This window comes from Furipterus horrens, unplaced genomic scaffold (assembly GCF_987537825.1).
Source record: "Furipterus horrens unplaced genomic scaffold, mFurHor1.1.pri manual_scaffold_1, whole genome shotgun sequence".
Classification (NCBI taxonomy): domain Eukaryota; kingdom Metazoa; phylum Chordata; class Mammalia; order Chiroptera; family Furipteridae; genus Furipterus; species Furipterus horrens.
The window spans coordinates 52,167,250-52,194,905 of NW_028327171.1; the positions used below are offsets into that span (position 1 = coordinate 52,167,250).

The 27,656-nt window shown below is 39.6% G+C and overlaps 1 protein-coding gene across 3 annotated transcripts in view; it reads right to left on the bottom strand.

Moving 5' to 3' along the window:
• Nucleotides 1-27,656, bottom strand: part of FGF12 (fibroblast growth factor 12) — a 490,004-nt gene that overhangs the window by 224,111 nt on the left and 238,237 nt on the right. The window contains exon 1 of one of the 3 annotated variants that reach the window (XM_090281968.1): nucleotides 18,964-19,607. The exons of the other annotated variants lie outside the window; for them this stretch is intronic. Within the exon in view, the coding sequence (XP_090138094.1) occupies nucleotides 18,964-19,162 (199 nt within the window). The 5' untranslated portion in view covers nucleotides 19,163-19,607. Of the gene's footprint in view, nucleotides 1-18,963; nucleotides 19,608-27,656 lie in introns of those variants that run through there. 3 annotated transcript variants of the gene reach the window in all.

Below are 27,656 nucleotides of genomic sequence, written 5' to 3' on the forward strand. Positions count from 1 at the left end.
CGGGATGTAAAGTACAGCACAGGGAATAGAGTCAATAATAGTGTAATAACTGTGTATGGTGTCAGATGGGTGCTACAATTATCGAAGATATCACTTCATAAGTTATATAACTATACAAGCACTATGCTGTACACCTGAAACTAACATAATATTGTATATCAACTGAAATTTAAAAGTTTAAAAAGGAAGATTTGAGCCTGCCTAATTTAAAACAACAAGAACCCAAAAGAGATGAGTTAAAGTAACCTTCCTATAAAAGTGGAAGGAGATGAAATTTAGAACACGAGAGATTGGTCTCAAATAGAAGAAAAGACAACTTCATTGTAGCAGAAGGAAAAAGTAAAACAGATGTCTGCTGATTCAGATACAAAGGGCTGGAGGAGCTCCCCAATATGGTGGCTCCTCTTTATAGAAGGTAATTCTCTCTCAAGATTTCTAGTACATATGTGAGAATTCTGGAGAAACACGCGCACACGCTCACGCACACACACACACACACACACACACACACACACACACAGAGTCTGAGTAATGGCTTTATCACTGAGTCACTAGAGTTTCCTGCTGCCAAGTTCCAGGGGTGCCATTCAGAGCACCATCTGCACAGAAAGACTGGAAGGCCATTTTGCTGTGTGTTCCTAAGTTAGGAGAGAAAAACAAAAAGAGACTGCTTTAAATGCCAGGGGAACTTGACCCTATTCCTAACACTATCATTTTGGACAAGTCCATTACATTCTTTGTTTTATAATGTCTTCATCTGTGTATAGTAAAGATGATAAAAGATAGATAGATTGATTCCAGGAAGAAGATATAAGAAATGTTTCTTTCAGGAAGCATGTGCCAAGACACACATATGAATAGGCTTGTCACGTTAATGAATTTCATTGTGGCTGTGACAGTGAGTTCTTACAATGTCCTGAGCACTATATACTAAAATAGTATGTAAATTATCAAGTATCTCATTACCACTGGGCTCCTTCTGTTACTATTCATTTTTATATTATGACATAGTAATAACATATCCTACATTTGTGTAGATGTGTTCTAATAAAATTTTACATATATTAGAATATTAGGGATATATATGTAGCCTATTTGTTCCATGAAATACACTTTTAAGGGAGATATTATTCAAACTCATCTTTAATATATGTTTGCAGGGCTCAGGGCAAGAGATCCATATATCATATGTCTAATATTTAAATTCATAAATCAAGGTAACTAACTGTTTAATAAAATGTTTGGTTTTGCTACTTGAAAATTACACCTTCCTAATGACTCAGAAACCCAGGGTCAAACTTAAATTTTTCATAATATTTTGCCGAAAGGGAAGTACTGAGAAAACTTGTACCCCAGCTTATAGCTCACACCTCGTCCTCCCACCCCAGGCTCCAGCCAACCAGCACTGACAGGAGCCTGATACAGATTCATGTAGACACAGAAGCCTACACGGTCAAGTGTCATCCACACCTCCTGCAAGCAGCCCTTGTGACCCTTCGGGTCTAGGGGTAAACCTCCTGCACTGCAACTGGCTCTGGGAAATACAGACTCTGGCGAGAGGCCCATTCATCCCCTGATAAGGGGCTCAGAGCTGTTGGGTAGGGAATTCTAGGGCACAGAATGAGAAAGCATGGACTCTAGGTGAACATGAACCCTTCCTTAGCCCCTTGACCCCTTGCTCCATGGAAAAAGACTAGCCTGGAGGAAGGCCAGAGCAGAGTCCAGGACAAAGACCTCTGTCTAAGGATCAGAAGAGTCATTAGTCATCAGTATAATTATTAGATTATTTTAACATTAAGGTAACTGAAGATCAGAAAGGCGAGGTATCTGACTGTTACTTAGCCCAATTACTAGTACATGGTAAGCTTTCAATACGGGCTGAATAAACGAAGAAGAAATAACAAATGCTTGGTGACATCGGCTCAACAGGAAACTGGTTACCTTCTCTCCCGAGTTAATTCTGTGGTTCAAATTTGACTTAAATACATATTGCTATATGGCTTTTTTATGGCTCTGTATAATTAGTGATAATTCATTTACTCACACATTTATGTTTGTTAGTGTGTAAGTTTGCCTGTGCAATGAACATACACACACTCTTCTAGCTGCAGTGAATCTCAGGAACATCTTAAATATGATTCATAGCAATTCCTGTTTGTGTCCTATTTCATTATTGCATTTTTCCCTACACAAATTTTGTCAGCCATAAGTTCTGAATAATTTATGACTCAGGGATGAAATGCCTATACATCTCACCCTCCAAAACAACATTCAAATCTTATCAAAATTACTTTTCTCCTTTTTTTAAATTTATTGTAGATAAAATTGATGATTTACTAATGATAAAGTCCTATCATCCACTGAAATGCAAAAGAATAAATGTGAATGTTAAAGTTAAAAAACACTCTGATGTAATCATTATGATAATGATATATATAATTTTTAATTTTATTTTTTTTCTTTTTATCCTTCTGAAACGGGATAGTGAGAAGCTAGGAAAATTCCCTGGCAACTGGAAGAAGGAAACTGAAACAGATAGCTGAACGCAATGGCCAAGCAGTTTATAGCCAGGAGCAATTTACAGCCAGGTGTAGATGGGCACCAGGGTGCAAGGCCACATCCCTGGCAGGGGCAAAACTGGGAAAACAAGGATCTCACCCCAGGGTAACCTCTCCTCCCCTGGCCTTTCCTCCCTGGAGATAACATCTAGGACATGACATCTAGGTCTCAAGGCCAAAGTGGAAAATTCAGGTGGGCTACACCAGAACCAGCAGCAATGACTAAGGAGCCCATGACCCGAAAGGGCACAGCTGTAGATCTGATGACTATGCTGCTGGAACCGTTCCCTGAGACCTTCCCTAAGATTGCCCCCTGCAAGGAAGAGATAAGAGCCTCCAGACAAAGGGGCCAATGCTGTCCCTCCCTCTGGGGAGCAGCCGGTGACATTCCTTTCCCTTCTTCCCCACTTCTTTCCCCTCAGGCACGTGTCTCCTCAACTCTAAGGCAGTGGGCAGCTGGCAGCTTATCCCAGGCTAATCCCCTGAACCTGTCCCCAAGGCCCTCTTTTCTCTGACTTCCCAGTGAGCTAAGGCAGCCCAGCCTGGGCTCTCCTGTTGCTTCTTCTATGCTAAGCCCTTCCTTTTCTACTGTCCCCAGCTTTAATAAATGTATCCTCATAGTCACCTGGACTCGTGTTGTGAAATCTTTCCTAGAACCCATGCACTGCAGCTGGCCCTAGGCAGACCCACTCAGCTCCAGGCCCCTGTCCGGTAACACTTCTACATACATGGCAGTGTATGAACAGAAACAATGCAGTATGGAAAGAACACAAATTGGATAAGTGCAGAAATAAAACTTTTTGTGATCTACACAAAAAAGAGGTTATTGGGAAAGACACCTATTTAATGGAAAGAACACTGGAATTAGAGTCAAAACCTGGGAGGCAAAAAAATAAACTAAATGGTACTGGCACTTACAATGTTTCAGGCACAGGGCCAGTGCCTTTACATACTTCATTTTCTTCCATAAGGTTGACACTAAGCTCTCTTCTCCCCAAATACTGCAGACAGTCATAGTAGCTAATTATATGGCATCTCAGAATTCTATAACAATTATATGGATAACAATGATATAAATAGGAAAAAAAGCAACTGCTAGCAGGAATCTGCACTGTGTTTGAGAAAAAATATAGGAAAATATCCATAGTTTTCCTGTCTCAGATGTAGATGACTGCACTTCAAACCTAAGAATAATAATCAGGTACCATTATTATGGGTGAATCAGAATGTGCTCTGGCATGCCTGCCCATGGGATAGCCCTACAGAGGAGCTGGTTAATATTTTATGAAGATATATCAGAGGACATACTCCACTGATACGTCAGAGTTGGCCCTTTTGTGATTTCACAGAATAGATGTGACAAGTGTAAGAGCAGTTAGGAGTCACTCAGAAGCTTAGAATTTAAGATTCAAATGAACTGAAAGTATGTCTAGCCATTTTGTTATATGATTAGACATCCAAGAATGTCTTCTTTTAATTTGGAGAAGGAAAATGGCTTATTAATAAACTAATTCAGAAAGCCATGTTCTGCTGAAATAATCTTTTTAAAAAAATTTTAAGATAGAAAGCTATGTTCTACTTAAATAATCTTGTATAATTTATTAAATAGATTGTATTTTATGTCTTCATTTTTTCAATAAATCAGGCAAGCTATTTTCAATAAGCAGAGTAACAAAACAGAAATTGCATGATTCATTTTATGTAATTGAAAGTGCCTAAAACTTAAGTGTTTATGAAAATAAGTATAGAGAAAAACAATCCAAATCAGTGTAATGGAATTTCAACTACAAAAATAAATTATTATACTAAAGGTATCAGGATATATAGTACATTTTATTTAAAATATGTGAAGTTATAGACATTGACATATATTAGGTAATCTTTTCTAGTGAAATATAATGATATGTCAGATATTAAACTAGATGTTGTGAGGATTACAATTAGAAATCAAACACTAAAAGGAATTAAATCTATTAAGGGAGAGGTATGACTTTTGAATACATAATTTCAACATAGTAATAAGTGAAATATGAGTTGGAGATGAAGGGAATATAGAAGAAAAAGTAAAAATTAAAAAGTTAATACCAGTTTCTTAATTAAAGCTATCATAACTTTATTTATATTTTTCAGGTATTTCATTTTTTAAAGCAATTTGATATATGTTGTCAAACTGTGAAATGCCATATAAATAAGTACTCAAGTTTGAAAAAATATATGACAAAGATTTAATTTTTTTTTTAATGAAACATATAAAATAGAAGAAAAACAAAATGAGCAAAAACTTTTATTCATATCTTAGGCAATATAAAGCAGAGGCAAATTTTATCAATTATTTCCTGATACTGATGTCTGTGATACCTACTTATTAAGAAGGAGGGGGGAATCAATAAATAAGGAAACAAAGACAAAAAAGAAGAAAATCTGCCCTGACTGGTGTGGCTCACTGGGTTGGGCGTTGTCCTGCAAACCTGCAAACCAAAAGGTTGCTGCTTCCTTTCCTGGTCAGGGCACACACCTAGGTTGTGGGCCAGGTCTCCCGTTAGGGGCCTGCAAGAAGCAACTGATCAGTTTCTCTGGCACATGATGTTTCTCTCCCTCCCTTCCCCTCTCTCTAAAAGTAAATAAATAAATCCTTTTAAAAAATAAGAATAAAATCTTATAGTGAAACAGAATTGAATGACTTACAAATGGGAAAAAACTTAATTTAATTATAGCTATTGTACACTTTTCCCCTGAGGTCTAGGACCACTTGGACTGAGCAGTCCCTTAAAGGGAAGGTTGGTAACTGCTTACACACAGTTTAATGCTGCCCCTTCAGCATGAGCACTTCCTCTTTCTTAAACTTGAATTTTAAAAAGAAAACTAAGTTTCCTACTGCTTAATGTTTAACTGACTACCTGAAGTGAAAAGAAGCAAAAAACAAAAGTGCTAGGACATGTAACCACACAGTTTCCCATCTCCATTCCTTTGTGCCTGTGCTCACCGCCCACATTTACTCCTATTGAAGTCCTTCCCAGCTCATGGCCAATGGCCTGGCTCTAACGCCGCGGCATTCAGTGTGGGGGCTGTGTATAAGTGCACTCAGTAAGAGAGGAGGAGAAAGAGATGGATAGAACAAGATCTCAGGAAATCATTGCCATTTTCAAGCCATTTAAAGATGCTTTTGTACACAGGAAGTTACAATGGTTTTTCAGGGGAACTAACATGATATTACAGTATGGGTCTGAAAATTTCTGTGTGAAGAATGATCAGGGGCTCTAGGAAAGGGAGGCTGAGGTACCAGCTAGGAGATTACCATATTCCAGGTTGTCTGAACAAGCCCCTAAATCTTGGCTGTGACAGAAGGGATGGAAAAGGATAATGTGAAACTAAAATCGTCAGTTCACAGGATGTTAGCGACTATACCTGAGTCATCTTACTATCCCCTGTAGTTCCCAGAAAGTCCTCAGTTAGTGTCTGGTGAATAAATGAAGAAAAAAACTTTGCAGAGATCAAATCAATGAGGTACATGACCGGATATGATGAATGGGGCTTGCATGAGCACAAAAAGGACAATAAGAACTACTGTCTGGGGACTAGCAAATGTCTATCTCTTCATTATATTAGAGCACAGACTATAGCTGTGAAATTGTGAACAAAGTTGCACTCGAAACTCTTAAACACAAAAAGCCCTTGAGCATATAGTTTACATTCTGTGAAATCTACCTGGGAAAATGCTTCAATCAATTTAATTGAGTCTAGACCAACTGGAGACTTAATTTAGAATGCAGGCAAAAACCTCTCAGAAAAATCCTAAGAGTCTGGTTAACATTTAAAGAGAGGAAAATTCCTACTGTGAAATTATAAAGTTCTTTTCTCAAAACACGTATATAAACAGCAGTTGCAAGAAGAGTTAATCAAATATTCCTGTGCAGAGAGATAAAGTGACCTCCTAAAGACCCCACAGAAAACTAAACTAGACTAAGGGTATTTTACTCTGGGTTTATCAGCCCAAACTTGGATTACTATGTTTGATACTAAACAAGACCTTATACAATGATGTTGATAAATTGGAGCTTGTCCAGAGGCATAAAATCAGGAACATCAGCACACCTATTATATTTCTAGCATGCAACTTTAGATTCTAGAAATCGTTTTTAGGTGCTATAAATCCTAAAAATTACTTTGCGTTAGACTTCAAATTCAGGGAGCAGACCAAGCTTATTTTTAGTGAAATAACAGGGTCAATGTTTCAAAGATAAAACTTAATTTCCCCATGTATACTAAAACCATACTGCACAGAAAAAGAAATGGACGTAAACTAAGTAAGTAAAGAACTCTAAAACTGTTCAAGTGAAAAGCTGGACTACACATAAAATTCCTGGTGTTCTGTACCTCCTACAAACTCATAACCCCTTTATGAGAATGACCTGTGTATTTTCTCTGAGGCCCCATACCATGGAGCTAGATAGATATAAGTAGGCAATGGATGTGTGTCAAGTGATTGATGAAAATGTAAATAAATGAACAATGGTCAAAGTATTCAAATATCAAGTAAGTTAGATGGTCTTTAAAGTCCTCTATAACCCTGAGACTCTATGATTACAATATTAATGTACACAATATTGTTTCTAATTCTACATATGCCCTAACTATGTCTATCTAAGATGTGGTATAGAGCTGAGTCAGAAAAGTTCACCTGACAAACTCAGATTTCCCAAAGGATCAATAGTGTATATATGAAGATGACTGTAGTTATGGATACTAAGAAAGCATCCATGTTATTTTTGGTGAAATAACACAATCGGTACTTTAAAAGATAGATCTAGATTTCCGCTATGTATATTGTCACCATATTGCACAAATAAGAAATGGAAAACACTAAAGAAGAGAAAGGTTTAATACTAAGAACACCTATATGAACAGATGATATGGGTGACATACATAAAATAAACTCAGACACTCTAAAATCAATTTTAGGCAATATTTTAAGTATACTTTTCCTTTCTAAATCTTATCAATTTTATAAGTATTGGGCACACTTAAATTTCAGCACCTGTCCATAATATAAATGTAATGAGTCTTAAGAGTATGTCAAGACTGATATTCAGTTTTGTCCTTTATTGATAAAGTCTTGGTGGAAAACATATCAATAAGGTGCAAATCAAGATCTGGGAAATCTAAAAACTTGATAATCATCGCATTACTTTTCTCTCTACCACCACTGCAATTCCTAGGGCACCCAATGCTTTACACATTTCCACTGTTTAATTTGAAATAGTTGTGAAACACATTTCATATTGGCTTATTCAGCGACAATTCTTCAACTTTCACTCAATATCACATTATTCCTTTTGCTGTCTATTCTGTATTGTTATGTTACCTCGAGACTGCACTAGTAAATACATAAAACAAAATATGGTTCTGCCATCTAATTAAATCACTTTAGGCTGAAGTCCAAACTTATGTAATAATCTACCTTGAATGCACAATGAAATGCTAAAAACTAAAGTCATACAAGGAAAATTTAGAAATAGAGTAATTTGTGCTCAAGAACAAGTAAAGAATATAGAAGTTAAATACATATGTATATTTGTTTTTGTTTTGTTTTTTTTTGCTATTCCATTAAATCTTCTAGAATTTCATAACCAACGCATTACTAAGCTATTTTCTTATAGCTCACATACAGACATCTTGAAATCCAACCACTTTTCCTCTCTAGAATGATACAGCTGAAGGGAATCTCAGAAACCATCTTATATAACCCTTTTCTTCCAAAAATGAGAAAATTACACTGAGAAGGGACTTCCCCAAGGTCAAAAACACTCTGCCTTAAGTCCGATGTTATTTTTATAACACTATGTTATCTCAGACTAAATCAAAAGTCTTATTTATTTGTATCTTCTTAAGAAAAAGGCTGGGTTTCAAAGCAATCAAAAGAATAAATGCTGCTATCAACAGCTTTATGAGTATGAGAAGAGGAAAGAAGAAAAGCCAATGAGGTAATGAAGAGTTGACAGAAAAAAGCTTTTTCATTAGACCCAATCAATACTGTATTCCCCCATCACTTGGAGCTTTATCAAGGAAAGTGAAACCAGAGTAAATATGTTCCCTCAAGGGTATTTAACTCTAAAATGACTTGTTGGTTTCACTGTAAATGTAAGGACCAGGAATGACTGAATTTGAAATCAATGGCAAACGTTATTTCTCATTAACCCAGTCAAAATAGAAATGGGCCCTCTCCCACACTGGCCACACCACTCACTTTCCCTTGGTTTCTGGGGCAAAGGCATCAATTAATATAAAGATGATCCCTCCTTTAGCATTCCCATAGAAACTACTCCCTTCATAAGTAGTTACTCTGCTGAGAAAGAGGGAAGAATATACTGAGTGAAACAGGACTGGCAATTGGAAGTTAGGTTGGGGAGGAAGGGAAGCCATGAGATTCTAAATATTTATCTAAAAGCTATCTATCAAATGAAAATGAATTGATGATATTTTGCATTTTAATATCACATAAGAGTAAATTAATATTGGCATAATATACTAATTCATTTTCTTGCTCAGCATTTTCACATCTGTGCAGAAATTCCCTTGGATCCTGACTCGTACTGATGCCATCCATGAACACATCAGTCACCAGCAGAATTTATTTCATTTTGATGAGTTACTTCTGACCACCTACTATGTATGTAAAGAGCATCAAAATGACACAGTCCTTTTCCTACAGGAACTCACACTCCAAAGGCAGAGCCACGAACTTATACAGTAATTAGAAGACAAGACAGACTGAACTGCAGACAATACAGCTACAAAGCCACATGAAGCCTGGCGGATGCAGTGGTTCATTCATTCTACTAGGAAAAATCTGAGAAGAGCTGGCAGAAGAGATGGGAGTTGAGCTGGGCTTCAAATAATGCGCAGGCAGGACTGCAGCATGGTGGTTAAATGAGGGGCTGTCTGGGTAAATAAAAGAGGTGTGGAGGTTAATGACATTCCTGGTGGAAACCACAACTATAAACTAATGGAAGTGAAAAGGATAAATGCAGTCAATGTCCCATGAATGTCAACAAGGTTGGGGTTGGCTTGAGCATTGTGTGAGGAGAGGTGGAGAAAAAACCTTCATTGTGCAGCCTAATCATGTTGATAATAAAGATAATAAAACAGCCTGTTCCCAGCCAGGCCTTAAACCCACACATGCATTTTTAAAAGACAGATTGTGGTTATTTTTCTTTTTAATTAAGAAATTATTATTTTTCTTGAAATACGGACATTGAAAGAGAAACTGTCCAAAAGAACACAGCAAAACTGCAAGGTGGAACACAGTTATACAACTCTAGCCAGATTTAACAAATCTTAATTACATGTTGTCCCAGAGAAAAACAAAAACAAAAACGGGGACAGCCTCATTATTGCTGCATCCTGTCACCAAGCATATGACAAACAAATATTTGATAAGTGTCTGGAACTATAACTTGAGTATAGATATTTAAAAGGAACTACCCACATTTAAATTGCTCAAGACCAGAAATAGATGAATAGATCTTGCTACCAGCATCTCACAATGTCCCATGGGAAACAGCTAGGGCATAGCAGTAAGGCATCGGCTTGTGCTGAGTTTCAGTGCCTGCTCTGCCTTTCTCTGGTGAATAACCTAACTTACACCTTTGAAGTCTCAGTGACCCCTCCATAAGGTAAATGATTATAATGAGCTCTGTGTTTTCTAATTCAAACCCACCAACACATTAAGTCATACACCCCACTGGATGAACCTTCCAAGGCTGATGTCACAGATACTCACCCTCAAGGGCAGATATATAATGCTATGAGGCAAAGTCTTAAAGGGCCAATTCTAACAAGAGTCTGTCATCAAAATTTCAGGCATTGCCTGGATTCAAATAATGAATCAGGGAGCATGAGGCTTGCAGCTCTCCAGCCTCACCAGCCTCACCCATCAGTTCCATGGAAACAAGCTTCAGAATGGATGTGGTTGCTTATGAGAAAAAAAGTGGGCAGGACTGTGGCTTACTAGGTTTAGAAATTACAATAGAAATCTTCAAATATTTATTAAAAACAACAATAATTTATAGCATGGTGGATAAAGTTAATACTGTATATTGTATATTTAAAACTTGCTAAGAGTAGATCTTAAGTTCTCATCACAAGAAAAAAGACCTGTAACTTTGTGTGCTGATGAATATTAACTAGATTTATTGTGATCATTTTGCAATATACTCATATACAAATATCAAATCCTTATATTGTATACCTGAAACTAATACAATATGCCAATTATACCTCAATAAAAAATAATAATCCCATTAAATATTAACATAAGTAGCATGTTTTAATAAACAAAATGTTTTACTTTCCAAAACAAAAACAGATGAGTGAAAAAATAGTTTATACGTTTGTAAAACTCTTTAATGTCTGACTTAATAGAAATCAGCTGGATTCTCAAATCTGCTTCTTCATTTAATCTCTCTCAAAATGTTGTTTCAGTTGAAGTATGAAAATATAACCTGATAGGTGGTTGCAAAGGGAGGGAAATTTTAATAGTCCTTTCAGATTATTGTGGATATATCACAGGACCTCTGGAAAACTCTAATAAACACTTAAGACAGAATGAGTGAAAAAGACAAATAATTAGTATTAGTACTAACCGTTACTATGAAAACAGTTTTGACCTTGTGGACACACTGAAATGTTTGCAAGTTGCTCCCAAAGCCTCTGCACCACCCTTTGAGAACTGCTAGCCCAGACTGATGCCCTCGAAGCCTATGATTCCTTTGCTTCTCTGCTGGCTCCCTTGAAATCCATTCTCTTCTCCAAAGCCACAGCAGCTATTTAAAAATCCAAGTCACATTATATTACCCCCTACTTCTAACTCTTCTTTGGGTCAGATTAAAATACGAACTACTCTTGACAATCTTTCCAGCATCACCTGTACCCCTGTCTCTCATTATTGGAGCTACACTTCAGCTACTTCAAAAGAACCCTATTCCCTGTCACCTTGATCTTCATGCAAGTTGTTCTCTTCTACCTTGAACATTCTTCCAACCTCTTCGCCTGCCTCATCCTCCAGAACTCAGCTTAAAAATTTCCTCGTGTGATTTATAAGAAATATATACTTGGTCTTCATTCCTGTTTCTGGTACAGAGCTTCTAAAACCCTTGGAATTTCCTAAGTGATGAGAGTGGAAGGATGTGTTTATTATGTTAATGAAGTGATTTTTGGACGAAATCCAAGGATGGAGGCTGGTTGCCAGGAGAACCAACCAAGTGATGAGAAAGTGGGAACTTTCAGTCCCACCCCCACAGCTCAAGGAAGGGAGAGGGGCTGGAGGTGGAATCAGTTACCAATGGCCAATGATTCAGTGACGCCTATGGAATGAAGCCTCCTTAAAAATCCAAAAAGGAAAGGTTTGAACACCTTCCTGGTTGGAGAACACAGGGAGATTTGGGGAGAGCAGGACTCCTGAAGAGGGTCTGGAAGCTCCATACCTTGTCCTCATCCCTTTCCTTGAGCATCTACTGGGCTGTTCCTGGTTTATATTCTTTTATAGTAAAGGAGTGATCTAGCAAGCAGTCTTCCTCTGAGTTCTGTGAGCCACTCCAGCAAATTAATTCTTCCTGAGGAGGGAGTCGTGGGAACCTCTGATTTATAACCAGCCAGTCAGAAGTACAGACAACAATCTGAACTTGCAACTGGCTTCTGAAGTCCAAGGAAAGGGTCCTAATTATAGTAATTTGGTGGGTGAAAAGCACAGGTGACAACCTGGACTTGCAAAAGGTGTCTGAATCGGGGAAGGGGGAGTTGTCTTGTGGGAATGAGCCTTGAACCTGTGGAATCTGATGCTATCATCAGGTAGGTAATGTCAGAATTGGGTTCACTGTAAGACTCCCAGCTGGTGTCTGGGAATTTCTGTTTGTGTGGGAACTGCCCTCCCTACCCCTATTGGAATTTGCTAGACAAATTTACTCAGAGAGATATTTCCTGACTAAATGTTACAGATGATATCTACATTTTAGGAACCAGCAAACTGAGGCTGAAAGATAATAAGACACTTGCCTAATGTCCTTACAAATATTATTTTCAGAATTTGAATTCAGATCCCACACCAAAGTGTATGTACTTAATTGCTCTAGTTACACTGTCACTTAAACCGTAACTTAAAAAAAGACTAAATGTTACAGGGCTCTCCCAACCTTGCTATTAACCTCTTTACATTCAAAAACATCTGAAGCAATTGTTTATGTTTACAGTAAAAAAAAAAAAAAAAAAAAAAAAAGTCTGCCCCTCTGGACTCAAGTCTCGCAGTGGGTGCTCAGGTGCCCCTAGTGGCACTCTTTTATATCTCTTAGGTCCTGGGCATGCAGAGAGGGACATCCCAGCCTGAAGCTTGGGACCAGCACAGAACAACATAGCCTCAGCTTCTTCAGTTCTGGCCTGAAGACCTACACAGTCTTTTCACTTCATTGTCCTCCTCACTAGAGACCCTTCCTGGAGGCTCCCAGATCAGACACACAGCAAAGCAAATGCGTCATCACACTCCACGAACTCAAACTCTTCCCTGGATTTACCCCAACAACAATTTCCCAGCTTTGAATCAAATTGAGTTATTCAGATTCAGCCTTTTTAGCTAAAGGTGGCAGAAGATAAAGACAGATGATCAGCAGGGTGAGCCTGGTAGTCATGAGACAGGTTAGCCAGCTCTTAACTCCATGAACCTGAACAAGTCTTTCTACCACCTTGAAGCTTAGTTTTCTTATTTCAAAGAAGGGGCAAACTATGCCAGTGGATTGCTATACAGATAATGTCTTATAGAATTGTACACTTGATACTTACATAATCTGGCTCAGTTGGTTAGAGCATTGAACCAATATGCCAGGGTTGTCAGTTTGATTCCTGGTGAGGGCACATACAAGAATGAGCTAATGAATGTATAAATAAGTGGAACAATAAATCGATGTTTCTTTCTCTCTCTCTCTCTCTCTGTCTTTCCAAAAATCAATAAATTTTTTTTTAAAAAAGAAAAGGAAACATATATAATTTTATTAACCAATATCACCCCAATAAATTTAATTTTAAAAAAGAAAAGATAAACGTGTATGAATTATAAAATTTTTAAACAAACAAAAACATAAAAAATAAATAAAAGGGGCAAAATTTGTGAAGAACCTGTAAACCCTGAAGTCAGATAGTAGTTAGTTGTTATATTTAAGAGTTATTATTATATATGATTAATTTATAAACATTTTGCATCTGCTTTCTCACAGATGCTTAGGAGGCGGCCTCAGAATTGGAGCCCTTTAGATGTGGCGCAACTTCCTTTGGACAACAAGTAAAACTCTGCAGTGCGGTGGGTAGACCATTAACAGGATCCAAAAATGTATATTATGGGGGTCCCTCTATGTTTAATGAGGCTCTCTTTGAGAGTCTTTGTAAAATATATAATAATTCTAGGAGGAAAAGTCAATAGCTAATATACATTACGATGAAGTACTCAAGAAAGAGACAAGAAAAATTTAATCACTATTAACAAATTTTCCAAACCAAATCAACAATGTATGTAATACCCATACATAAATGTGTTCTCACCTAGAACAAAAGCAATGTGGTGTGACCCTAGTAAGCCTCGTTTTTTTTAAATATGATTTTATGACACAAAGCTTTAATTTCTGAAGGTCTTCCAAAATCTTTCTCTTGATTCCTCAAATACAAAGACTGCCTCATTTTCTGCAAATTGTTTTTCTAATTCTGTTCAAGAATACCAATGTCATTAAAACTTTAAAGACTTGATCCTGAGTTATGGCTTTATGAGATCTCTGTAGGAAGAAAGAAATCAAGAGATCACATTACTTGCTATTTTATAATGTTCTTACAATGGAAATTTAATTTGTTGATGAAAACTCACTGCTGTAGAAAAAAAAAAGGATTAAAAAACACATGCAAAATATTAGTTTAAACCCTAGGGTGGGTTTCTGAAGAGAAAAGGTTTGTTTGTTTGTTTGAACAGACATCAACCCAAATATTTAATTAGGCTGATTTTGTAGTTCAGACATGAATGATACTTTTAAAAATGAAAATAAAAGTGATTGCTATACATGTAAAATATCACTTGCCATATGAACCCCATTCTTGATGTATATATGAAGCAAAATTATTTCAATTTATAAAAATCTAATTATATTCCATAGGCCACATGAGGAAGCATCATTTCCCATTTTTCATCAGTTTTCTTCTTGCAGTTTTGATATTCTGTGATGTTTCTTCACCTATTGAAATGGATGTGTTTGGTAATAAAATGTTGAATGAGTGTGCTATTAAATACTATACATCTACCAAAACAATTTGGAGGAATACTGAAATATTTTGAATAACCACAACTTTTATAACAGTAGAAACAAGGACTCAGAAAAACAGACAATGAAAAACAATAAAATTTAGTAAAAATTATAATCACTTCTTTTTATTCACTCAATGTAAGTACACTGCATCATTTTTAAAAAAGGAGGGGCATATAAAACCAAATACTTCTGTTATGAAAAATATCTAATTTACTTAGACAATAAATTTTTCCTGATTGATTTTTTTAATGCTCTCGTTTGAAAGAAGAAATTAAATTTTATAGAAAAATAATAAAAACACAAAATCACTTCAAATAAATAGATTTAGGGCTATCTAGTTACTCTTCACTTTCCAGAAAGGCACTCATTTGAAAAATGAAAAGGTGATACTGGATGACTTCCAAGGTTCACAGCCACTACAACATTCAGAGATTCTACAACATAAACACCTTTCCCTTCCTGATTGTGAATGATATCTATTACCTGTAGTGACTTCTGAGTCAAAACATAAATACTTTTGAAGTCAATCTTTTATACAGGTATTTCTATTCAAAAGTAAAACAAATGTAGGAAATGAATAAGTTATTTAATTCACATGGATGTACTAATAGCCTAGATACAGCAAATTAAGTGGCATCAACATCTAAGCAAATATTCTAGCAGAACTGGCTCATACAGGTATTTCACACATAAATGACAACCCAAATAATTACCATAAGCATGCTTCTTTCTTCATTAGAAAGTGCACAAGAAGAAATGTTCTAAGGGCTTTTTTATGGTTCAATGACCTCAGCCAACTTGCCAGTTTAAAGTCTTCCAATATTTCATTTCCAAAGAGCTACAGTCCACACAATACCTAAGGAGCTAATTATTCATGTTCTGTGTGTATGTCTCCACTACCAGATTTACTTCTATAATGCACGCTAGCTATAGGAGGGTCATTTGAGAACCCAACTGCCTGACTTAGCCTGTGCCTCCTCTTACCAGTTACCTCCTCTATCCTGTCCTGTTCCTATTCTCATTACAATGTAATAATGATGACAACAAAAATAATCCCAAATGGTAAAAAAATAAAAATACACAAAATTATTTTCACCCTTGGAGAGAGGACACCTAGTTCTTCTTTATACCTCTTTTTTGAGTTGTGCTGCAAAGAGCACAGGCAAGAAAAGTCAGTTTGATCTAGTTCTAGTTCCAATTTTGCCACAGTATAACTGTGAATCCTTGTATAAACCACCAACTCTGACTCCCGGGTTTCTCATCTAAGTAAGAGTTCTGCTGCACAGTCCCAGGGTAAGCCATCACGCTGTGCTCCAGGGACGACATTCACAAAGTATCTGATATGAACCACGGCCCTGGAACTGTGTGATGTGAAGTCCACCCTGCCAGTTCTCACATTTGCATTCGGCAATGCCATGATTCTGAAATCTGAGACCTTCACTGTGTAATTTCAGTATTCCGACCACATTTATACAGTTTCAGTATTATACATACCAAAAGTCAGTGAGCTAAGGTAGGAGACTGAGAGATACTGAATGTGTCAGACTTGAAATCGGAAATACAACCGCAGCCTTTCCCATCCAATACTTGACTTAGTTTTACTATCTCAGCCTCTTTCCCTGGGCAGTCTGGTCAAAGGAACATGACCACTTTACCATATGTGACTCAGTTTGGAGTTCACAAGGATATTGCTTAGAAGGGTTAGTGAGTTCAAGAATAACTCAAATATTAAGTGAACATAACATTAAAGTGCTTATTAAACAGATTCCCTCTCAAACAGTTTTCTTTTTGGTGTTTAGCAACTTCCTCCCAATCCAGTTAAAGATCCTTTCTGAATAGGCTCATCCCATGCTTTGTGAATCATGGTTGCTGACAGCAAATCAACAGATTAATTATTTGGCTTTGTTAGTAACAATAATAGCACACTCTCATCTTCCCAAAATGCTTTTGCATACTCCACACTCCCATTCTTCTTCTAAGCTAAGCTTCAGCAAACTGAATGAAGTCCCTGGCATACAGATACATGCATGTTGTCTTTGCATTGAGCTTGCCTTAACAGGTATTGTCATCTTTCTGCCAGATTATGACTGTGACACTTTAGCTAAAGGAATTCACCAGTCAGGATCCTCTCTGCCAAATGTACACTAAGTAGATGAAAAAGAGGAGCAGATTAAATGAACACTGAACAAAACAATAAAACTCAGCAATTCCCTCAAATTCTCTATTTTATAATAAGGTGCTAAGCAAAGGGCCACAGGAAACGATTTCCCTATGCAAAATTCAGCCATGCAAAGGGTTCATCTGCAAATCAACTTCAACAAAAGATCAAGTGAGTTTATCTTATCCATTCATAAATACAATCCACCTGTCATTTTTATTACCTTGTTTTGAACTGAGGAGGCTGAATAGGATCTATTCACAAATATCATACAATTATCCTAACTAGATTGCAAGCGTATACTTCAGAGACTTAGATATTGGAGTCACATTGAACTCTGAGACTCGAAGTTCCTAGTAGACTACGTAAACCGTGAGAGAAGATGGCCCCCACATGATCACTGCACAATATCAGGGATTTTATTTTCCCCCAAAGTGAATTATTTACTGTGCAGAGATAACTCTAGTTTTTGCATAAATCTTCACCTTATGAAGTAAACAGGCTACATTAATTAGATGCAAAATAACAGAGACTTTAGCAGCTCTTGCCTTGGGATCATAATGATTTTTGTTTACTCCTGAAATTTACTACTTTATGAATATCACAGAGTAAGAAAATGAGCCAACTATGAAGAAATAATGTCTTGAAAACCCAATGGAAAAATAAGATGAGATGGCTTCTTCACAAGAATTAGCCCCAAATTTCTAAACTAATTCTGAGACCAACTGTCCAAACTTTTCAAGTGTTTTCCTCACCCCAGTGACCTCACTCCTAGAACCCAGGAGAACATTACAGAGTTGCAAAGACACCAATCTAAACTAGTTAACTAATCACAGAATGAAAGCTTTCATTCTAAACAGGATTTCCTTTCAATTGTCCACTTTAAGGAAAGAATGTCTGCAGATTGCAAATGAGTCTGCCCGCCACACCCAGAGGATGAATAAAGTCTGGTGGAAGCACAGACCTCAACCTGGGCAATTCTGCTTTCATTCTCTCAAGCTGTGACACTGGCCTGGCTTGGGCTAATAATCACTCTGAAACACAAGGGATCCAATTTCCCTTTGTAAACAGACACACATTGTATACCAGCCATTTGATTAAGTGCCAAATAAGAGAATCAGCTTCAGAAAGGCCATGCCAAAAAAATCTCTGATGAGTCTAAAGTTTTCTTTACCCTTCCTGAGGCCAAACTGCAGATACTGTATGTTTCCCTTAGTGTCCCAGAAGTAGGTGTGAGTGTACAAAAGATGGGAGTGACAGAACAGAAAAGTTAATGAGCAGCGCCCTTGGAAACCATGAGAGTAGTTGGAGGTAGAGCACAGGAAAAGGAGGTCTATGTGAAAGGAAGTGAAAGGGCATGAGGAAAATTGGGGAGGTGAGAAATTGATAGAAATATCTGCACGGTGCAATACCATGTGTTGCTGCAGGAAGAGTTAGAAAAAGAGAATAAATTTAAGTTTTTCTGGTGTCTACTAAGTGTCTATTATGTGCCAATAACTATTAATATTGTGAGAGATATAGAAAGGATTTATTTACATTTAGGTCCTCAGTAAGTAATATAAGCACTGGATGGATGGACACAGACTGATGATGGACAGATAGTTGGGAGAGGGAGACGGGGAAGAGAATAAGAATGAATGAGGCAGTCACTGCCTTCAAGGATTCTACAGGCTATATGGGACTAGAAGCATCATGCGCATAACTCTCATCCTAGACAAACCATAGTTACATCAAGGTATAGAGTGTTTTCCTGAATATGGGACAAGAAGCTATAAACAGACAGAGGGTGACTGAACGAGAAATGTCTGAAAATGAAGAAAGAAGGGGCGCCAGAATGGAAGGGGAGGTCCTCGTTCTTTTCCCTGGGTGCTCCCAGGTGTTTTTCGGAAGGGGAGCCCATCTTCGGGCTTCTACTGACCTGGTCTCCGCCTCACTGGCCTCTTGCGGCCGCTGCAGAAGCGCACTTTGCTGAATACCCCGAGGACGTGCCTCTCACACAGGGAGCGCCCGTCTTTGCTGGGGCTGGAGCGGCGCTTGGAGGCCGACACCCGGTCGCTGTTGGACTCCCTCGCCTGTCGCTTCTGCCGGATCAAGGAGCTGGCTATAGCCGCAGCCATAGCTGCTCAGCGAGGGCCACAGGCCCAGGGATCCACTGCGTCCTCGGGATCGCTCTCCACCGGGCCGAGGGAGGGCAGGACCTCGGAGGCCTGGAGGGACAGGGCAGGCGCGGGAGGCAGTGCTAATATTTGAAAAGGCTGCAGTTCTGAAAACCCGGCGCCCACAAGGTTAGTCAGAGTCTGGGCAACGGCGACAAAATGTGTGAAAATCCAGATGTAAACTTCCCTAACCGCTGGCGGCGGGGGCGGGGCGCTTCCAAGCCTTCCTGTTAACTAGACTCTTGCACCCCAAACTTGCATCCTAAGGCGATCGGCGTCCAAGGGGCAGTGGGGTGTTTGGTCACACTGCCTTAAGAGTACCAAGTAGAAGGGGAAGAATGATGTCCAGAACAACAAGCCGTGCCCTGTTGGAGAGGCGCAGGCGTTGTAAGGTGTCCAAAGTATATCTACACATACATCATATAAAACCCATTTACAGAGTCTGGACCAAGGGGGTAGCGTGTCCCCGGTAGAAAATACTAAAAAGTGAATAAAACGTTCCTTAAGAGAACAAGCCACCAACCGCGAGAGAGGAGAGGGAGGCAGCAATTTAACTCCCTGCGTCCCGCAGTTCTGAAGATTAGGAAATCCTTCCCAGCGGGGTGAGGTCTATGGATTGCATCGCGCTGGCTGCGTTCTCGAATTCATTCGGAGAGGCGCGAAGTGGGAGCGGTTAGCCGGGTGTCCGGGTATGGGCGTGGGGTGGGGGCAGCTGTTTCCAGCTGTGGTGAGTGAGCGCGACTCCCTGCCAGCAGCACTGCGAAGAGAGCAGGAAGCTAGGGAGGAGGGCGAGAAGGAGGGGCTGGCAAGGAGGGAGGGAGGGAGGCAGGGAGGGAGATCCTCGAGGGCTAAGCACCCCTCAGGGAGAAACCCCCGCGGGAGGCGGGTGCAAGGGATACCGGGGTTCCAAAGAGCAGGTGCTCTTTCTCTTTCCGCTTGCTTTCTGCAGGAGACGGGCACAGTTGGTGATTATTTAGGGAATCCTAAATTTGGAATGACTCAGTAGTTTAAATAAGCCCCCTCAAAAGACAGCGATCCTGAAGGTGTCCTCTCCAGCTTGGCGCCCACACGCCTTTAACTGGAGCTCCTCGCCATGGTCCACCAGGGCTGCAGCACAGAGCCTGTCTCTCTGTACAGGCTCAGAGGGATCACAGGATCACAAGAAGGAGGGGGCGCTTTGGCGTACTCGGGATCAGGTCATCCCCGCGCGGCCCGGCCCCCCAGGTTCGCGCCTCCCGGCAGTCGATAGCTCACAGGCAGCAGATCAGATGGGAATTACCCGCCGGATGCAAGGCCGATCACTCAGTCCTGAGCGACCCATTCTGGCTGAGGAAGAAGTGACCAACGCTCTGCAAACACCAGCGTGTCCGCTCGGGTGGGGCAGGGGCTGGCTGCGGGCGGGTCGGCTGGAGGTGGCTGCGGCTCCTGACCGGAGCTGCCCAGCATGGTCCGGTGCCCGGGGCGCAGGTGGGGCCCTTGGGCCGTCCGGAGCGACTGCGGGAAGCAATAGAGCGTCCAACCTGGGTCCTCGGGGCTGGATGCAGACTCTGGGGCCCCACAGGCTAGGAGGCAGGTGCGGGCTGCTGGCAACTCGCTCAACTTGCACGGGTGGCCGCTCAGAGCCACTGGCTAGTGGGACGTCCTCCGCTGCAGACCCAGCCCTGGAGGGGGCTCTCAGGGTGGATTCCCATTCCTGGGCTGTGGCTCTGGGAGCGCAGAGCGGTAGCAGCTCCCGGCTGCTGTCACCGCCTCCCCCGCCCGCTCCGCACGCTGGGCTGGAGCGCTAGCTCCGTTAAGAAACTCCAGGCAGGGACTACCGCTAGGACCAAGAGCGGTGGCGGTGGGAGTACTTCCTGCGCTGCTGGCCCACCCTCCGGAGAGCTCCAGAGGGCCAGGTGGGGGTCTGGCTCTTGGAGCGCAGGAAGAGCCCTTCCTCAGGTCTTCCTCCCCTCCCTTGCGCCCTCTACTCCCAGACTCCCTTCTCCTCCTTCCTGTCACCCCTCTCCCCCTTCTCTGTCTTCTGTCTCGCCCCTTTTCTCTCTACGCAATCCTACGTGATTGAGGTTTGGATGAGAAATTCTCAGGCAGAGCAAGGGAACTGCAGCTCGGGTCTGCTCTGTCCAGTCCCTGCCCCAAGACAAAACACCACCACAAGCCGGCTGAAGGACCCTGCGTGTCTGCAAAGAACCGGTTAGAGGTGGGGAAACGGAGAGAAGACAGTCCACCCTCCCTCCAATAACCTGGAGTAGGTATAATTCTCTGTTGAAGAAGGAAGGCAGTGGACACTGGAGAAAGTAACAGCCTCTTGGGCCCTGAGCTCATTCTGAAACAGGACAAGTGTTTCCGCTTCCTGTAAACCTAGATTTCTTGGATTTATTCGGAAAGCTGTGAAAAGGACTCCGTCCCTAAAATGAGGGACCGAGTGAGCACCCTGTACAGGGAGAGTGGAGGTAAGGTGAGAGTGGGGACTGTGGGCAAGGGCAGTCAACAACAAGCTTTGGAATGCAATCAGGCCTCCAGGAATGCTTGAGACGACTGCTGGATGTCACAGGGAACTCAGCAGAGGAGATCCTGTCACCCAGGTTAAAATGCAGCAAGAAAGATTTTAGAAATACAAAAGAAGTAATCACTTTCCACTCATGCTGAAGTCTTGAAGTGGGTATCAGTTATATTTAAACTCTCTCTTCAACTGGTCTTCAAATATCCCTAATCCCTCCCCTTTTGCAAAACCTGGCTAAGTGTCAAGGGTGTGCCCATAGATTAAATGGATGATTTCCAAGCAGAACCAGGTGTAAGTTGGAACCACGCTAGTGGAGGGCAAGAAAAAAACAAGCCCCAGGAGCTACTGAAAATGAATGTGGGACCCAAAGAGGCTCTAGGAACTCTCTAGATGTAGTCACAGGCTTGTGGACCTAGCAGAAACTCACATTGGCAATGAGAATAATTGAGGTTTGTAAGGTTGCGTAGGCACTGTCAAACAACCCCACTGTGTCTGGGGGCCTGGACCTTTCATGCTGCAGCTGGGCATAACACAGACAGGGGTTTATGGGGCAGACAGCTGGAAGGAGGATTAAATAGTAAGGCGCCAAAGAGGGGGGAATCCCAATTGCTGCAGTTCAGTATGTCTGAATTAGAACAGAGAACTTGGGATTTCAACAATATAGTACAAAACAGGTGAATGCATTTTCCAGAAGCGCATCTGGATGGGACAAGGGGACCATCACTTAAAATCAAGGTAACATTATAGCAGTTATGCAAATGTTCACATTCTGTGGATAAAATTATTTTTTCTTCCTTGGCTACCAGAAGACTTATCTCGTTTTTGAGGAAGGTAGGCATTCTTGAGTAAGGCAGACAGTATAGTTGCCTTTGGGGGCTCCTTGATTTTTTCACTTCAAAATCCCAAGAGAAAAAGGTGAGATAAGGTGAAGAATCTAGAGAAATGGGCAAGAAGTGGGTGTATAGTTGTATAGTGAGGCCCTGAGAAAATCATTGCTAAACTCTGAGTCTGTTCCTTATGCCCAAATTGGGGATAATCATTTCCATCCACCTCACAGCAAGCATTTGTAAAACTGGAAAATGTATGATGAGTGAAAGAGATCATGAAGGTGTTCTTCTTCTTCTTCTTCTTTTTTTTTTAAGAAAACGCATACTTTTCTTCTGAAATGCTTTTTAAAATGCACATGATTCCTTATGGTTTCTCTGAAGGAGAAGGAGAAATCTTTGAGTAGAACCCAGGAAGTTGAGTTTTTAACAAGTTCTTCAAGGTCAGTGTTTGAGAGTTTAATACATATATTCAGTGTAGATAATACTAGAAGGGAGAAATAAATTAACGCTTTCAAAATCTAACACATTTCTCTAAAATTGCAGTCCCCCACCCACCTCCACTCCAGAAACAAACAATAAAAAGGCCTGGAAAGAGGATGTGCATTCTCTAATCTTTTAACGTGTTGATTTATTTGTTCTGTAAGGTTATGAGAAATAAGGATGTTTTGATGCAGAAGGTAACAAATGTAAGTCATAAGATAGAAGGGGGTGATGGGGGAAAAGATGAAAAAGCAGTTAACAGTGACTGTTTGAAGTTCTCCTGTCTTGACATGACAGCCTCAAGTTAGGTATTTAAGGAACAAAATGGAAACAATAAATGCCAGCGTTCTGAGAGCGACATCATTCCTGTCTTTAGAACTCTATTAAAAGAACATGGTGATTAAACAACAAAGACTTCACTTTTTCCCTTGCACTTCTGCAACTATTGTCAGAGTACTTTTTAGCTGTTTAGCCCTTTGTGTCCTCACCAGCATCATTTACTCTATTTTCCCAATGAGAAAAAGCGGTAAGCACAGGGAAATTTGAGAAGTTATGTAGGACCTATATACAGGGTCACTGAGATTAGAAGCAATATTTAATTCATAACTTTCTTCCTTGGCCACTAAATCTCCTAAATTTTCCTCCATGTTTACAAGGACACTTTCAATATTTTTGCATTTTGGCGTCAGAAATGAGATTTAATTAGCCTACTGAACAATTAGGTAAAACAATCAGGTTATTTTAAAGGGCAATATCTCAGGGATAACAATACCTTGACTTTTAGGCTATCTTCCTTTGCACACCTTGAGAATTTCCCTTTACAATTCTGAAGATAACATAGGTGGAAACAACTTTAATTACTTTGGAGAAGTTTCCAGATACACATTGAAAAGATAATCATATAGCTGTATTTATATTTCTGACCCCCAGTCAAACAACTAAAACATGGACAGTCTTAATTATCTCCGTATTTTAAAATGACAAAACATGATGGTTAATAGTCTTTCCCTTATTCATAGGCCATGTCTTCCAACTCCCAAATCAAACTATTAGGATCACTGTAGTTATTCACTTGAAACTGAACCAAGCACATTGCATCCAAGGCCCTGTCTTGGTAACCAGGGGTAACTCTATACACCTCTACATTCTCCCTGTCCTCAGAAAGCTTACAGTTCATGCCATCATGACCTTATTTGTCTTTTGTCTTAATCACCCACTAGCTGCATGCTCCTGGACAAATTATTCAATCTCTCTAAAGAACACATGCAAAACAGATCAATGAAAATGAAACTAGCAGTACCTATCTAAGTAATCTGCTGCAAGGCTCAAAGAATGTAAAACACACCTTGTAATTCATACACATCATTACTCAACCTCAAACATAAAGCATTTAATGAAGGCTAGAAATCAACTTGAAATGAATGACTAACCTTGACATTGAAATGGCAAACAAAATTTTCATTGTCTGTTGGGAACACAAAGGAGTCTAACTCTGCTCATACATCATCCCTCTCTGAGACCAGGCCCTTGACTCCAAGCCTAGTGAATAATTAGCTCACTAGGCTCTCACACAGCAAGCTTGATGGGCAGAAGGCTTTTCTCCATTCATTTTTATCCCATACAGTAACTATACTTACATTTTCTTTTCTCTGCCAGATTGTCAGTTAAAATAGGTCAGCAAAAGCACAATTACTTTCTAATAATTTTTGAATTCCTTCATACAACAAATTTATTTATGGTGTTTTATTTAACAGTTCAATAATTGAATCACTATAATGTTATATGTTTTTCTCTGGTTTTAGTTATCTCTCAGAATAAGAAAGGCGGTAGACCTAATTCTTCTTAACACGTTAAGGATGGTATCCTTATTGCCTAAGTAAAGAAATTATCAATGCCTTAGAGAATGTTGATTTTGATAAGAAATATAAGATATAACTAATGTGAACCAATGCTAAACTCCCTTCACAGTTCTAAGTGCACTGCAATTATGGACACGTTGAATCTTTATAACAAAATTTATGCCATTATCCTCATTTTATAAAGAAAGAAACTGGGGCACAGAGAGGTTAAGTTGTTTTATCAAGGTCACCCAGTTAAGAATCGGTAGAGTTCAAATGTAACCCATGTAATTTACTTCCGGAGCTTTCTTCTTATCCTCTATGATACACCTGAAAGAGACCAATGTTTGCCACCCTAAAACTGTCTTTTAGGATATTGATTTAAGCTGGTTATTAATAAACAAAAGACTCAGAAAGAACATTTTCCCCATCTTCCTCTCCTTTTTCTGTCCAAGAGCTGCTCCAGGAAGGAAATAGAAACATATTCACCTTAGCCTGAATTGAGCTAAGTATGGTACACAGGAGGGTTCCAAGCAGGGGCCTGTTAGTTAGATCCTCTCCATGCCCCATTATTTCTGAATTGCTTAGCAGGAATTTGTTTGCCACTCTCTCAGTTACTCCTAAATTGTCCGTTTTCAATTTTGAAATCTAAAAACATTTCCCCCCACTTTTCCCATGTGTCCAAAATGACATAAGACTGTCCAGAAAAAGTCCAGCCATTGTTAATATTACTAGAACAATTTGTGTGACATCAACATAACCTGGCAGCCAAGGAAAGTGGACTGGAATGCACATGCACAAACAATGACACCTTCACTGTACTAGTCATTGGGGGCAGTAGATGCCGCTGAGTGAGCATGTGTACTGTGTGACCGTTGCATTCAAAATGACTTAGCAAGTAGAGCAACAAATTTGCATCAAATTTTGTGTTAATCTTGAACATTCCTCTGCAGAAACTATTCAGAGAACTCAGAAGGCCACAGCTATGGGCAGCTGGTGACTGGCAACTTTATCATGACAATGCACCTGCTCATGCATCACGTCTCATGCAGGCTTTTTTTTTTTTTTGGCAAGCCTCGAGTCACCCTGCTGATTCAGTAACTCTACAGCCCAGGTTTGGTGCCCTGCAAGTTCTGGCTTCTCCCAAAACTAAAATCACCTTTGAAAGGGAAGAGATTTCAGACCATTGATGAGATTCATAAAAATACGATGGGGCAGCTGATGGTGACTGGGAGAACTATGTGAGGTCCCAAGGTGTATACTCTGAAAGAGACTGAGGCATCATTGTCCTATGTACAATGTTTCTTGTATGTTGTATCTTCTTCAATAAATGTCTCTATTTTTCATATTAGATGGCTGGATACCTTCTTGACAGACCACGTATATATTCAAAGTTATCTCATTATTTTTGGGATTTTCATGCTTATTTGAATTCCCTGCATGCATGTATTAAAATTTGACTTTTTCCTGTTTATTTGTCTCTGTTACTAGAAGAACTTAGAAGGTGGGAAGATAAGGATATTTTTGGCCCCCATACACTGTATGTCAATAAAAAATTGTACCATGAATAATTATAGTCATGCATTATAATAAAGGAATTATCATTTGCATTTATACAGTATTTAATGGTTAGTAGTCATCTTCCCATGTGTTCTCACTAAGATTCTCAAAAATCTTTTAAGTAGATGATAATAACCAATTTTACAGAAAAACTGGTACCTCGATAAATGATGTAATCTCCCAAGATCACAAAACAGATGACTGAAGATCTGTGAGTTTAATCCAGGCCTACTGACCTCAGTGTCCCTCATATCCTAACTATAGTCACATAAAGAAAAAAATGAAAATGTTATCCTTTCATTCATTACCTTCTAGTGCTCCCCCAGTATGGTCTCCCATCTCATTAATGACCTTGAAGAGATCATTTCATTCTGGAAGGGGGGGTGCTCAAGTTTCCCAAACCTTCTTCCTCTGCTATTTTTGCCTCTCGTCCAGAGAGCTAACTAAGGTGGTGGTTGTCCCAGTCTTGCCCAAAAGAGGGTATCCTTTGGTTCTGAAAGTGTGGCCTCCAAACAATTCTCCTCTTTAATTCAGTAATTCAACTTGAGCTTCATAAAAAATAAAAAATAAAAAAAAACTATAGGGAAAATAAATCAAAATATTAATTAGAGAAATTTAAAATAGGATAAAATTACATTTCTTCCATTTCCATTCCAAAAAGAATGTACATTGGTTTGGTTTGAACCACATGGTCAGTACTTGGTTATGCTTTCTCCCAGATGGTTTGAGGATGTTTCAAAACCTGCCTCAATGGACTCCCCATCATGTTAGTCATTCTCTGATTTCCACTGTCACCTATCCAGTGGTACCCCTATTTGTAGAAGACACATATGGTTAGAAGAGCCTCATTAGAAAGCAAAACCCAGGCTGACAGAAAGATTGTCTATTTTGTCTACTTTTCCATCTCCAGTGCCCGAGAAAGCATTTAGTATCTAGCAGATGCTCAATAAGTACTTGAAAGGCTTAATTTATTCATCTATCCTTCCTTTTAAGTTAAAAATGAAAATATTTGCTCTAATATCAAGAAGCAAACTTAGTTAACTCAAGGGTGGCCTCCATATATCCAAGTGGATCATTTTACTTTATCAATACCTCTAAAACTACCTCCCTTAATTCAGTTCATCTATTAAAATCTGATAGCCTGAGAGGGTAGATGGTGCCTAAATTAATACTCTGTCTAACCCCCATCACCCAAATGTAGGCCTATAGTTTCAGTTCTGATCTCAGTTTCTCTCTCCCCTGCCCTCTCT